The sequence below is a fragment of the Electrona antarctica genome (assembly GCF_951216825.1).
Source record: "Electrona antarctica genome assembly, chromosome: 9".
In the NCBI taxonomy this organism is placed as follows: Eukaryota; Metazoa; Chordata; class Actinopteri; order Myctophiformes; family Myctophidae; genus Electrona; species Electrona antarctica.
In genome coordinates this window covers 11,453,268-11,468,260 of record NC_136790.1, presented here as the reverse complement: position 1 = coordinate 11,468,260, position 14,993 = coordinate 11,453,268, and the positions used below count along the sequence as shown (strand labels likewise).

At 39.6% G+C, this 14,993-nt stretch overlaps 1 protein-coding gene across 1 annotated transcript; it reads left to right on the top strand.

The window, feature by feature from the left end:
• Nucleotides 1-6,677: 6,677 nt before the first annotated feature.
• LOC306929306 (anti-Muellerian hormone type-2 receptor-like) lies at nt 6,678-14,219 on the top strand (the record flags this gene model as incomplete). The annotated part of the gene is made up of 9 exons (XM_079509747.1): nt 6,678-6,777; nt 7,259-7,342; nt 9,356-9,426; nt 9,609-9,830; nt 10,438-10,552; nt 10,899-11,026; nt 11,849-12,002; nt 12,997-13,127; nt 13,388-14,219. 9 exons carry the CDS (start codon nt 6,678-6,680, stop codon nt 13,541-13,543), a joined length of 1,161 nt encoding a protein of 386 aa, XP_079365873.1. The 3' UTR covers nt 13,544-14,219.
• Nucleotides 14,220-14,993: the final 774 nt, after the last annotated feature.

Here is a 14,993-nt window from a genome sequence, read left to right as displayed (position 1 = left end):
AATACAAAAATGTGTAAATAGGCCTAATATCTTATGGGGTGGTCCCATGGCACAAAACCTTTTCAGATGGGGGTCCACAGCCAAATCAGTTTGACATGAAAATGTTTTAGAACCAATTGGTTCTAAGATCTTCTAATCTTAAAATTGTAATGCCAACTTTATATTTGCTTTGAAAGTATGATGAAATAGGGTAGGCCTAGCTCTACAATGGGTGTTGTATAGGGCAAGGTCGCTTCTCGCCCTCAGGGTGTCTTACTGGTGTTTAGGATCTTTATCTGGTATTCCTAAACACCAGTAAGACGCCCTGAGGGCGAGAAGCGACCTTGCCCCATACGGCAGACTGCTGGGAGAGCGCTGGCGCTTTGGCATGGGGGGTCAGATCATATGGAATGAATTATGTACTGGCCATAATATGGAGCGTGTCTTGAGTGTACAGGGTTTGATCAGGTCAGATCGACATTATGGAATGTCAGAACATGTCAGCTCCATATATGGAGATCTAAGGGTGGTGGTGGGGGCAGTGTCTTGAGTGTACAGGGTTTGATGTGGTCAGATCAACATATAGAATGTCAGAACATGTCAGCTCCATATATGGAGATCTAAGGGTGGTGGTGGGGGCAGTGTCTTGAGTGTACAGGGTTTGATGAGGGCCCTGCAGCTAATTTTTGGGCCTGTTGAGAACTCTGGTTTTCACCCGGCTGCCGGTCGCGGCTTGACTAATAACTTTAGGGCGGGCCCGTCTAGAGTTTGAATGGACAGGTATCAGTCAAAATGGAGACATCGAAGAGGAAGGACGGGTGGGGTACGCCACGGTACGCTCAACATATGGAATGTCAGAACAGGCTCTATATATGCAGATCTAGGTGATGATCCAGTCTTCTCCATGTATGGCTATCCAAGGTTTGATGAGGTCAGTGTCAGTGTGATCTTCATATTTGGAGATGGTCATATATGGAGAGTGTCACGAGGCATGACGGACTGACGACCATATGGCTTGACGTGTCACGACTCAAGAGGCGTGACGGACTGACGGCCATATGGTGGCGTGACGGAGTCACTGACAGGTTTTTCATAGTAATCGGTCACAATAACCTCAGTAAACGTATTCCTAATTGTGTTATGGGGTGATTTCCGGTTACTGTGTTTATTGTGGAATTCACATACTGATAACAATAGAGCCCAAAAGAAAAAAGTGAATAGCAATAACATTATATATGTGGGGTGAGAGTGACAGGCTTAGGGGGATAAAAAGGAGGATAGAAGATTGACTGGTTGAAATAAATTATAGAATTGACTGCACAGAAGAATCTCTTCACGCCATTTGAAAGTACATTTCCATTTTCTTGGGATTAAAATGTAACCCCAAAGCAAACTTAAACATACACACATTGACTGTGTGTGCTGGTCCATAAGGCTAACATTGAGCCCGGCCTCACTGTGTGTGCTGGTCCATAAGGCTAACATTGACTGTGTGTGCTGGTCCATAAGGCTAACATTGACTGTGTGTGCTGGTCCATAAGGCTAACATTGAGCCCGGCCTCACTGTGCTGGTCCATAAGGCTAACATTGACTGTGTGTGCTGGTCCATAAGGCTAACATTGAGCCCGGCCTCACTGTGCTGGTCCATAAGGCTAACATTGACTGTGTGTGCTGGTCCATAAGGCTAACATTGACTGTGTGTGCTGGTCCATAAGGCTAACATTGACTGTGTGTGCTGGTCCATAAGGCTAACATTGACTGTGTGTGCTGGTCCATAAGGCTAACATTGACTGTGTGTGCTGGTCCATAAGGCTAACATTGACTGTGTGTGCTGGTCCATAAGGCTAACATTGAGCCCGGCCTCATGCAGTCCGGTCAGGAGGTGAGAGTGAGACCCACACTTGACTAACCAAAATGTGGTCTTGAGCAGTGGTTCTAATTAAAACATGTTTTATTTCAAGGACCCCAAGTTTGGTATACATTAGGCCACAGACCCCCATAACTGTTCCATTTGTTCTGTAATGTGTTTGTGTATCATGCAAACACATGCCATGATTTTGCAGATGTAACTCTAATGCACCTATAATATTTGTGTTCTTGTATGCATATCCTTTGTACATAAATAAATAGTTAAAATGTGTGTGTGTCTGTCTGTCTGTCTGTCTGTCTGTCTGTCTGTCTGTCTGTCTGTCTGTCTGTCTGTCTGCCTGCCTGCCTGCCTGCCTGCCTGCCTGCCTGTCTGTCTGTCTCTCTGTGTGTGTGTGTGTGTGTGTGTGTGTGTGTGTGTGTGTGTGTGTGTGTGTGTGTGTGTGTGTGTGTGTGTGTGTGTGTGTGTGTGTGTGTGTGTGTGTGTGTGTGTGTGCGCGTGCGCGCAAGTATGGGCGCAACTGTGTCATAGTGGGAGTGACGTGAGAAAAGTTTGACTCCCCTCTTTCCCATGGCTGATATGGACACTCCCTGGCCAGTGTGCGTTCAGATTGACCATGAACCTGCATCGATGGACGCTGTTTGCAGCCGTCGGTAAGTACAGTAGACTATGCTTTTCTCTGTGCTGTTAGACATGACCATCATTTCAAATTGCACATGCTGTGTGGTCTTATTGTTAATTTTGTACTCAGAATCAGGATCAACTTTATTGTCCCATCACAGGTTTAGTGTTGTAAAGAAGTGGGTGAAATAAGTTTTTTGTGAAAGCTCTATCATCTTTGTGGTTTTCAGAAAGAGAAATTAAGAGGTGGGGCGGTCAGGGAGAGCAAGGAAGAACAATCTAACTATAAAGAAAAACATGTCAAGGAGGGGAAAAAGTCTAATATCTACATCTATACACATAGCAAACACCAGCAGGTACAGCTATTTACATGAGGTTAGACATAAGGTGCAAAAGTGTATCAACGCATTGTCTGGTTCACATTGAATACTGTATATTATGACTGGAAACACATGCTATTTAAATGGAAGCTGGGTTAGAGTGAATACTTGGCGTTTCCATTTGACAATACGTTCTCCCACGAGAGAAGATTATTATACATTTAGTACAGACTTATACAACTGTCTGTACTGTAGATGGATAGATAACAATGGAGAGAGTTGATTATAATTTAGTAGTGAAATTATCAATAATTTTGACTCCCCTGGAAACCCCTCAGCCCCACTTTTAGAACTGTGTTTAGAACTGTGTTTCAATGGATCCAATGTAGTCATCATTTGGTCACAAGATCTTATTACTGTTATGCTCTTGATACTTTTTCTTGGTTCAATAATTCTAAACACACACACACACACACACACACACACACACACACACACACACACACACACACATGCTTAACACTTACATTTTCAATGTCAGCTATTTTCGCTATTTAAACAGGGCATACATTGAAAAAAATATATCGAGATAAGACATTTCTATACAATATACTACATAATAATACATATACTTATACAGTATGTATTGTCATAGTATATTGTATATTGGGCATGTAGATGTGTTTATTACTGCACCATATTTTACAATAATAACAAAATGTCAGGGGAGGAAAAACTATCCAAGTTATTTAAATATTTTAAATTATTTTATTTACACCACACACCATTTCGCTTCTTCTCTGGATGGAAATGTCCATCCATTTAACTCTCAGAGTTACAGTATACAGGAAAAGTAGCCTACACTATGGGCACCTATTGTTTCCAAAATGTAAAATAATTAGTTTTGAAAATGGTCTGAAGTAATGTGAAGATGGAGTTTTGTAGATGCATGGTAGGCTACATCATTATCAGGCCTACATTTAACTTCTTGTTGGCTACTGGCTGGCTACTGGCTACTGGCTGGCTAGCTAGTAGCCACAGGTTTTGTAGCAATTTGTAACTATTTTAGAAAATATTTGGCCTTGAATTTCAAACGGTCAGACCATTTTCCAAATTCTTTATATATGTCATAGCACGCGTCATGCTAATAAATAAGTTGATAATGCCGTAAGTTGGTCTCTATTCCCTGTAGTGTGCAGTCCCTTGGAAGGTTTACTTCTCTTTTTGGAAAATAAATAAATAATTATATATATATAATTGTGTGTGTGTGTGTATATATATATATGTGTGTGTGTATATATATATATATATATATATATATATATATATATATATATATATATACACACACACACACACACACACACACACACACACACACACACACACAGTATGTTTCTTTTTTACTTTTTGGGGAAAAAATGCCAATTTAACATTGAGGTGCCCACATAGCTGGCATGGCCAGACTATATATGTTTTAGCTCTGGCAGTTTTGTCTGGTTATGTTTGGCTACAGAGTTAAATTAAATTAACTCTGAGAATTTGACTGTGCAGGATGCATTTTTTTGTTGTATGGCTGTCTTATGGTTGACCCGGTTGACCCGACTCTCATAGTTAAATAATCATCATATAATATATTCTTATGATGGACCAAATCTCAGAGTTATTTAATCTCTCTCAGAGTTAAATTAACACTGAGTAATTTGATTGTGCAGGCTGCATCTTTTGGTGTATGGTAGAGCGTGCTCAGGGGAGACGCTGTGCATTTAAGATCAACAGGACGAAGCCGCACATGTCATCCATCCAGGCTGGCAATGTGAGCGGCTCAGAGCAGACCTGCACACACACAGACTGCTGTGCGGCCTACTACGTTCTGGTCGATGACCAGCCTGTACTCGACCTGATGGGTAAGCTGTGCACACACAGACTGCTGTGCGGCCTACTACGTTCTGGTCGATGACCAGCCTGTACTCGACCTGATGGGTAAGCTGTGGTCTACTACGTTCTGGTCGATGACCAGCCTGTACTCGACCTGATGGGTAAGCTGTGGTGGACAAAGTATACTCAACCCTGGCACCGGTGTTGATTTTGACAGCAAAATTTGATTTAGTTTAAAGTTTAGTCACAGTCGTTTGAATACAATTTAATTTAGTTTTAGTCATTTTATTATTTTAGTAAATAAGAATATATATATATATATATACGTTGTATGTTGAAAATAGCAGATCTACAGATGCGTTGTGAGCTTGTAGATCTGCTATTTTTTAGAGCGCAACAACCGAGTGCAACCAAATATAAAAATGGACGTTACTGGAGCATTTTTGCACTCTCAAATTGAAATTAAAATAAAGGATTTTACTGGGTGTAGGCAAAATAAGTGGATCTTGCACATAAATGAAAAATCTATGCGCTGTCGTAAGCCTGAAATGTCAGATCTACAATCTCACTGCTCACAGTGACGTGCATGCGGCACATTGTGAGTTTGCAGAGTTGTTATTTTAGGCGTGCAACGCTGACTAAAGCGTTGATTGATCATGGGCAGTGGTAGAAAGTATCTAAGTATATTTACTTACTGTAAGTACTGTACTTAAGTACACTTTTTAGGTATCTGTACTTTACTTGAGTATTTCTAATTTCCAATACTTTTACTTCCACTCCACTACATTTCAGGTCCAAAATTTGTACTTTTACTCCACTACAATTATTTGAAAAAATGTACCTTGTAGATTTTGAATATTATTACAAAACACACATTAACAACTTCAGCCCTATACACATTTTTGCCATTTGAAAATAGTCGATCTACAAGCTCACAATGCGTGGCAGATTTTCAAAAGATTTTTATACATTTGAAAACTTGAAATGAGACCTTCTGCATGCATAGTGAGTACGTTCTACTTTTGGTACTTTAAGTACATTTTGATACCAATACTTTTATACTGCGCACTCAGATCAGCCAACGCAGGAAAGCTGGAAGTACCCTCACTAAAAACACCGGGACAATGCTCCACACGTCCCAAACTCTTCTCCCTTCTGGCCCCAAAACTGTGGAATGCACTCCCCGTTGCAATCAGAACTGCAGCATCACTCCCAATCTTCCGCCGTAGTCTGAAGACCCACCTTTTCAGACTCCATCGTGGCCCATAGCACTTATCCTACCCCCTTAGATAGCACTTTTTAGACTTAGATAGCATTTGAAACAGACTTATAGCATGTCATGTAGACAGCACAATAATTGCATTGTATGTAGTCATAGCACATCATAGTACATTTGTATAGCATAGTATAGTATATATGTATAGTTAATATGTATAGCGTCATTATATAGATCTAGTTACGTTCTTAGCTTACGCATGTTTCTTGATAAATGCATTTTATATATGTGATGTATTCCCATACTTGTGTTCTTGCCTAATGTAAGTCGCTCTGGATTAAGAGCGTCTGCTAAATGCCTAAATTGTAAATTGTAAATTTTATACTTTAAATACTAAATTTTGAATTATGAACTTTTACTTGTAACAAAGTAGTTCTATATTGCAGTATTGATACTTTTACTAAGTAAAACATTTGAGCACTTTGTCCACCACTGATCATATGGGGCTTAACCCATTTAGGCCTGACGTCGAAATTAAAAAAAAATCTTCTAAAGCCTCCATTTTTCTGAAATAAATATTTTCACGATTTTTCAAAAATAGCAGACCTACAAGCTCTGAGGCTATGAGCTTGCATATCTGCTATTTTTCAATAGCTAAATTATAACATAATGTTTAAAACACCAAAAGGGGTTCCCGCCGTTAAGGAGCAGCTTTTGTTTGTCTGTTACAGCTTGTTCTATAGTTCAGGAGTCTTGTCCAACTGCAACCTGCCAGGGCTCCATTCGCCGTGGTATTATGGTTGTGTGTGAGTGCAACGTAGACCTCTGTAATGCACAGCTGACATGGAGCCGAGATGACGAAGAGCCTGACAAACAGCTTGATTCATATTCTAAAGGTATTATAATGTATCCAATTGCTCGTTCCAGTTTTTCATTTTTAAATACACGTAGCGCATAGATAGATCATTGTAATTGTGTATTATCATTCTGTCAAATGTTTTATTTTGGCCTATTAAGAATGTGAGCCACATATATTGTTTTTTTGTTGTTCTTTGATATTCTTGTATGCAGATTTATTTATGTCTCCTCCATATGAGACATTCAGTGTGTCTCTAGCCATTCAGATAAGCGTACGTCCTGCCTTATTAGATTAATCAAACTAAAAGGGCAGTACCTATGTTGTGTAGGTACCTACACACTCTTGAAACAGCTGAGTAGAGTCTGTTGACTCCGTTCCCATTAAGATTTATACTTCATCATATCATGTGTTCGACACTGAAAATAGAAGATCTGCAAGCTCAGTGTGATCAGGCTTTATTTGTTTATTTAGTGTTGTCTGTCTTTTTTTACATTTTCTTCTCTCTTTTTCTTTGACAGTTGCTTTCATTGTTATTCCTGTTGGAACCTTTCTGGTCCTGTGCATCGTGGCTGTCAAGTGGAGACATCGTTGTAGTGTTAAGGGTAACAGTAGGATCCTTCATGGTTTAAACGCATTCTGGTATATTATTCCCATCTTTGCAGTAAATGTTTGTGTATGCCCTTCCTTCATAATAACAGTACGTGTCTTGAAGCTGCCCAGCACCAACATTGCTACTGTTTTGGCCACAGACGCCCATTTCATATGATTTGTTTTCTGTACAATTCTCAGTGTTAAAGATTTTGAAGATTAATTAAGTGATATATTTTTAAAACAAAAAGTCAGTTCATCTGACTCCTCATCTCGCCAGCTCTTTAACAAAGAGAACATTGATTTTCAGGAGGGTGGCAAATTTCATCCAATCACGAGAGATAACCCAATTACAGTATAAGCTTAAATTGTATTTTCTTTTTTTTTAAGATTTTCTTTTTACTGATCTGGAGAGACATTGGTGACCCCTGTTATGGAGCAAACACTATTTTAGCAATACTAGCAGTACTATGAGAATATAGAAACTTATTTAACTTTTTTAACCAAAAGAAAAGCGTACAATTGATTGGTTGATCATGAAATAAAACATGTCACATGATGTAATATACATCTGACCCACCATATTCAAAAGGATAAAGAAAAAAAGCTTAGCTTGTTTCCATTGCGGTCCAAATGAGGTTCCATTTGTACACTGAGCTGTAGACCCATAAGTGTCCATTTGGTCAGTCCTTTAGCTGGAGACCTCCTGGCACTCCTCAAGGACCCCTGGGGGTCCCTGGACCCCATGTTGAGAACCAGTGTCCAAGGCTACCAGTGTGAGATTGCAGCTGATGATTACAAGTGTGGGATGGACATACACACAGAAGAGTCTGTTGTCTTGATTCTTCAGATTTTGATAGCAACCCACTACTGTCACTCCCATTCTTTTCTCAATCATCTTCTACAGATCAGTGATGTAAAGCATTTACTCATTTACTCAAGTGTTGTACTTAAGTACAATTTTGAGGTATTTTCTTTTACTTTAACCCATTCAGGCCTGACGTCGAAATTTTCTAAATCATGACAATTTTCGCAAAGATTTGAGGCACATTTTAACGATTTTTCAAAAATAGCAGATCTACAAGTTCATAGCGCGCCACTCGGTGGCGCGCTATGAGCTTGTAGATCTGCTATTTTTCAATAGCTAAATTATAACAATGTTTAAAACACCAAAAGGGGTTCCCGCCCCAAAATGGGTTAATGGTTAATGTGGTTAAACGCTAACGTGACATGGATGCGTTCCAGGTCTCAATGGATTAAGTGAGTATTTCCAATTTTCAGTACTTTTACTTTACTCCACTACATCTCAGAGGCAAATATTGTACTTTATGAAAACTTTAGTTACATTGTAGACTTTTACTTAAGTACAAAATGTTTTCCACCACTGCTACAGACAAAGCAACGTACCGAATGACTATCTCAACGCAGAATGACTTGGTCATACGTTCTTATCAGAAGGGCTGTATAAAATGAATTAGTGAGGAAAGGGGGGATGTTTGCTCAAACACCTTTAAGACATATTTTCCCACATCTTTAACCTTGGCACATCTTCACTCGTTTCTCCTGTGAGCTGACCTTGGTACACAACACTCCCTTTATATCCACTTATTTGTTACTTTGAAGTATCACTCTAGTCTGGCAGCCGACAGGCTTCTTTTGTTTAAAGTGGGACATTTGGCATATAGTCTTTTTTATTGGCCTACCTAAAATATCGTCTATATTTATATACATACATTTATGAATCCACTTGCTGACCGGCTGTCAGTATTGAGCAATTTTTTTATAGTAGGTTTCTTGTGACCCTACCATTAACATCCTATGGCAGGCAAAATTGTCAAAAATGTCAAACTTTCCTTATGCTTTAAAAAAGACCAGATTTCCCACCCGTCCACCTCGGCTGCCGGACTACTCCAGCACTTTTCTAGTTTCCAACCAGGATTCGCTTAAAATGAATGAATGAAATACATCATCCATAGTTGTATTTTCTCTAGCAATTAATTTGCTCACAATCACTTTTATGATCTCAGATCTTCACCATGATCCTATTATATCACTGGAATCGCCAAAGATTGACTGCTTCGACATAGAGCTGCAACAGGTAGGAGAAAGGCTGATTTGTATTCCACGTTCAATAGTCTTCAAGTATAATGTTATAGCAGGGTTTTGATGATTCCATCTTTTACAGTAAGACAGTGCTTAGGTTGAACTTTTGCTCTGAAGTATCGGGTATCTCATGTGTTATCTATAAACCTGTTCGGTTCTATTCATATCCTTTTTTAGATTGTGGGTCGTGGCTATTTTGCAACAGTATGGCAGGGGAAGTATCAGGGAGCTTTGGTGGCAGTGAAGGTGTTCCCTGCAGCTAGAAAGCGCGAGTTCACCTCGGAGAAGCTGGTTTATGAACTGCCACTGCTGAATCACCCTGGGATTGTCCACTTCCTGGGTGCTGGGAGGGGACTGCAGGGTGGAGAGTGGATGATTGTTCTGGAACTGGCTGCCAAGGTTATTATACATTCATTTGATTGTATTTGTAATATTTTGTTTAAACTTTTTAGTTTCCCATTTCTGTTTAAATTTCACTTTTTAAAGTGGGTTTGCCTTTTCTTTTTTTCTTTTTGAAGATGCTTAGTTTTGGTTTAGTTTTTATTAGTTTTAGTGTTAGTTTAAGAATTTTATTGAAATATGCGGCAGTCAGGGCCATGGGGCGAGATTCAAAAAGCTCAGAAGAATAGTGAAGATAGGCGATCTACAAGCTCACAACACATTGAAATTTGAACTTTTGTTGTAAACTTTTATATTGGCTATTTTCCCTATTTACTAAGAAGAATATCGGATAGGCCTACTGACAAAGACTAAAACCATTGCCATTTTCTCTATTATTCGAGTTCGTTTTAGTTATAGTTTTGTAAACACACAATACAGTTTCAATCTATAACAATAGTTATATATTGTTTTGTAATATAAAGACTAATTTTTATTATTATTTAGGTTTTTATTAAATCTTTTCCCCAATTACAGTTTTAGTCATTCGTTTTAGTTAGCTATACTGTAATTATCCTGCTGGCTGCATGTGTGTTCACATTATCTGTTGGTGTCTTGTTCATTATAGGGTTCCCTCCATTCCTTTCTTTCTAAGACGACAAGTGACTGGGTGTCATCACTGAAGTTGTCCCTGTCTCTGTCACAGGGACTGGCCTACCTTCATTCTGACTTTCACAGACAGGGTAATAGACCATAGAACAACCGTGGTGTGTGTGCGTGCGTGCGTGTGGTGGTAGTAAAAACTGTTAATGACTTAATGCATATACTTCGTTGTACAGCGGGTAGAAAAAATAGAAGATCTAAGCTCACATTGGATTGCAGTGACACTTTATTAGCTTGTAACATTTTGAGAATGTGTGAAAAATATGTGCCAATAATGACGTGCCCAAAATAGGTACGCCAAGAAATCCAGATCATCAGTATATGCATGCATGTGTGTCTGTGTGTGGATATACAGTATATAATTGTATTGTTGTTGTACACACACACACACACACACACACACACACACACACACACACCATGCAGGTGTGCACAAACCTGCAGTGGCCCACAGAGACCTCAGCAGTGCCAATGTGATTGTGAGAGCAGATGGCTCCTGTGCCCTGTGTGACTTTGGCTTTTCCACCGTCATTGGCCCATCCACCGGACATCAGGTAAGCTCCACATCCACGTGCAGCCATTGTTATGTTCTTTTCTGTACTGATGGTATGAGGCAACAGTACATCATGGAATGATAAGAGTTGCGGGGTTTACCCAGGGGAAATAAATTCTATTCTATTCAATCTAGTTCGTTTTTTTATGTTTTTATTTAACCAGTAAAAAAACATTGAGACTGAATTCTCTTTTACAAGTGTGAACTGGCCAAGAGAAATAATGTAACACAGCTATGCCAGTAACAATAAATACAAAACAAAAACAGGGACAGACATATACAAATCATAAATACAGTACCCACATCCTAAGAAGCTCAGGAAAAACAGGAAAGTCTAATAACACGACCAATAAAGGCTAATATATAAAAGCAATGAGGTTTGCTAATACATACATAAAACTAGAGAAACACTGTTTGCTATACGTCAAAGCAGGAGCAATGACTGGTTAAAACTCACTAGGGGTATTACAAATGGCAGTTTAAGTTTGGTCTGTAGATCATTCTATGACTAGGGTCCAAAAAACTCAAAGCTTTTTTTCCCCAGCCTCAGATTTACTTGGGGTCACGACATAGCATTTGATCTGATCATACCAAAATCGCAACAGTTGAAATTTGTAGTTTCATTGGATTGTTCACAATGATGTGTTTCCTTTAGTTGTACACTTAATAGTTCCTTAGCTTGTACAGATTAGAGACTGTTGCTCCAACCAAGGACATGTATTGTTTTTATAATAATAACAATAATAATAATGATGTAGACTTTATTTATTGTACATTGTATCTAATACAGAGCTACTATTGTCAATTCTCTATCGATCTCCAGCTTCATCGAGTTGGTACATTGCGTTACATGGCGCCGGAGATGCTGGATGGCTCTGTGCACCTTGACCGTGGGTACTGTTTCCTGGAGGCGGATATGTATGCTCTGGGTCTGCTGCTCTGGGAGATCTGGATGCGCTGCTCAGACATGTTTGATGGTAAAACATTTTGGCCATATAAACTCTGGTTATAGGCATTAAACTAAACTAATGCCATATTAACATATTTAGCCGGGGAAAGTCCCTAGAAGACCCACTTTGAGAACCACTGGTCTATTCTAAAAGACGTCACTGTAGATGAAGATTTGCAGTTATACCATTATTGTCCCCCCCCCCCTGTGTGTGTGTGTGTGTGTGTGTGTGTGTGTGTGTGTGTGTGTGTGTGTGTGTGTGTGTGTGTGTGTGTGTGTGTGTGTGTGTGTGTGTGTGTGTGTGTGTGTGTGTGTGTGTGTGTGTGTGCACGTGCGTGCGTGTGTGTGTGTGTGTGTGTGTGTGTGTGTGTGTGTGTGTGAGTTCGTCCGTGTGTGTGTGTGTGTGTGTGTGTGGCATTGGCTTTCAAAGTTTGCAGGATTGGCCCGTTTTGAACAAAAAGCCTCAAATCATGAACGCAGCGTGCAATTTCCGTGAAATCTTTCACAGACTTTCCTTCTAGGCAGGAATATATCCCACCGTTTTCACATTGGCCTGTTATAACGCCACCAACAGGTGGATTTTTGCAAAACACATTTTTGGAACAAAATGCCTCAAATCATCCAATTGCCATCCAAGGAGTAAGAACACCCAGTAATGACACCCTTTTTTCCACATTGGCCTATTATAGCGCCACCAGGAGGCCACAATCTGATGCCCTGGTGGAGACCTGTGCCCAGAGGGGCACTTTATCTATCTAGTCTACACCTGATCTTGCTTGTGTAATGCAGATAGTAGCCTAGGCCTTGCCTGCCCCAGGCAGCCATAACCACCCTCTCCAGTGATGGAGAAGTACTTGGGAAGAACTTTGACTTAGAATTTAACACTGATTGAAATAAGAGTATTCTGACTTTGATACAATCAACAAGGTATATTACGTTTTTGTTTAATGTTTTGTTTTTTGTCTGTGTGGTCAATGCAGTTAACTGTCCATTCCTTTTTGATGAAATGTCTCCATCTGCAGGTAGCCCAGTGCCACAGCATTACATGCCTTATGAAGCTGAGCTTGGACCCAGTGGAATGCAATTCATCCAGTATGTGTATGAGATGCGACAGAGGCCCTCCATACCCCCACACTGGAAAGAGAGTCACCAGGTATAATTCCACTAATTGCAATATATATATATATATATATATATATATATATATATATATATATACACATATATGTGTGTGTTAATTTAGCTCAGCTCAGAGAGTGTAAAAGTGTACCAAACAAATGAAATTAATATAACCTTGATAACATAAACAAAATATATAGCCTATGTGTAAATGTAGTGGATATTGAATAAATAAAACAATGTATAGACCCATGTGTTAACTAGAACTAATGTCCAACTGAATGTTATTTTCAGGGATTTGCACTGCAGGAAATAATGACAGACTGTTGGGATCACGAACCACAAGCCCGGCTGCAAGCTCAATGTGTGGTGAACAGATTACTCTCTCTTAATCCTCTGGAGTCGGAGATGTCAGTCCCGGAGAAAAAGGATGGTCATTTTGTATTTTAAAACAAAATACCAGACCCCAGAGATTTAACATGGACAGACCTGTGACTCTCTGATTCTCAGATCCAGGCCTCTTTACCCATACCACCCCCTTCAGTTCAACTATAGTTACTATTGTATGATATTGTTTTCAAATAGCCACTTTGTAATCTAGGAATGTACTGTATTCAACAAGGTTGAGTTGTTCATTGAAGTAAGTTTTGGATAAGAGTTTGCCTTTATATTAAGCTTTCTCACTTACAAATGCTTGCATAGTTATATGCTATTCAGTAGTAGTATGTAAATGCTTAATTTTAAATATTGATCACTGAAAGACAATTGTGTTGCCGACTAGTTTTGTTACTTTGGTATACTGAAATGACTTGGATCATTCCACTGTGTTAAATCTACAGTTCAGGTGAACACTTTTCAGGTATTAACTCAGGAGATGCAGCAGGATCCCAATTAGTAATTATGGTTTCTATTGTGAGTTACTTTTTGGTTTTACAGGATACATTTTATCTATTAAAATTATATATCTTATAATACATTGTAGCCTATCTTAGTTTTAAATTTGTTATATTGTTGTGGCACAGTATTTTCTGAGGACTTCATATACTTGCATTTTGCTGCTTATACCTGTATAGGCCTAGTTATTTCAATTTGTTTTCATTGTTTGCCTTTGTTTCTAAAGTACTAATTCCCCCATGCTTTATCCTTTTGCATTTATTTTGTGTGTGTGTGTGTGTGTGTGTGTGTGTGTGTGTGTGTGTGTGTGTGTGTGTGACACTGTGTGTGTGTGTGTGTGTGTGTGTGTGTGTGTGTGTGTGTGTGTGTGTGTGTGTGTGTGTGTGTGTGTGTGTGTGTGTGTGTGTGTGTGCGTGCGCTCACTGGAGGAGAGAAGTCTGTCTTAATCAGCGGAGATATTTTACATTATTTTACATTTTAAATGCACGTTTTCTGCTATTAAATGTCAAATGATATGAAACTAGAGCAATTAGCTGACCCCAAGTTAATTATTGGGTACAATTGCTACCACTTTTAATGCAGTGACAAAGTCGCAATGACACCCCTCCGCAGGAGAGCATGCGTGTTCATTAGGCCTACTCTAAGGTTCCGCTGGCTATTACGCACAGGGCGCGTTCGGAAAAATGCGCACTGAGCGCACTGTGCAATGCACCGGCCTCCGGTGGGGTATTTCCGAACGCGCCCATAGTAATTGGTGGCAGCGGTGGCCGAACGGATAGCGGATCGGTCTTGATACCGGAAGGTCGCCAGTTCGAATCAGCGGTCCGACACGTTAAAATTACCACCGCTGAAGTGCCCTTGAACAAGGCATTGAACCACTACGATGAAATGTGTTCTATGAGCAGGGCCTGGCTGGAAACAAGTTCTTGAGCTTAGCCCAGATACCCTGGGTAAATATAGTAATCATTTCATTTCATTTCATCCTTACCGTAGGCTACTTATTATT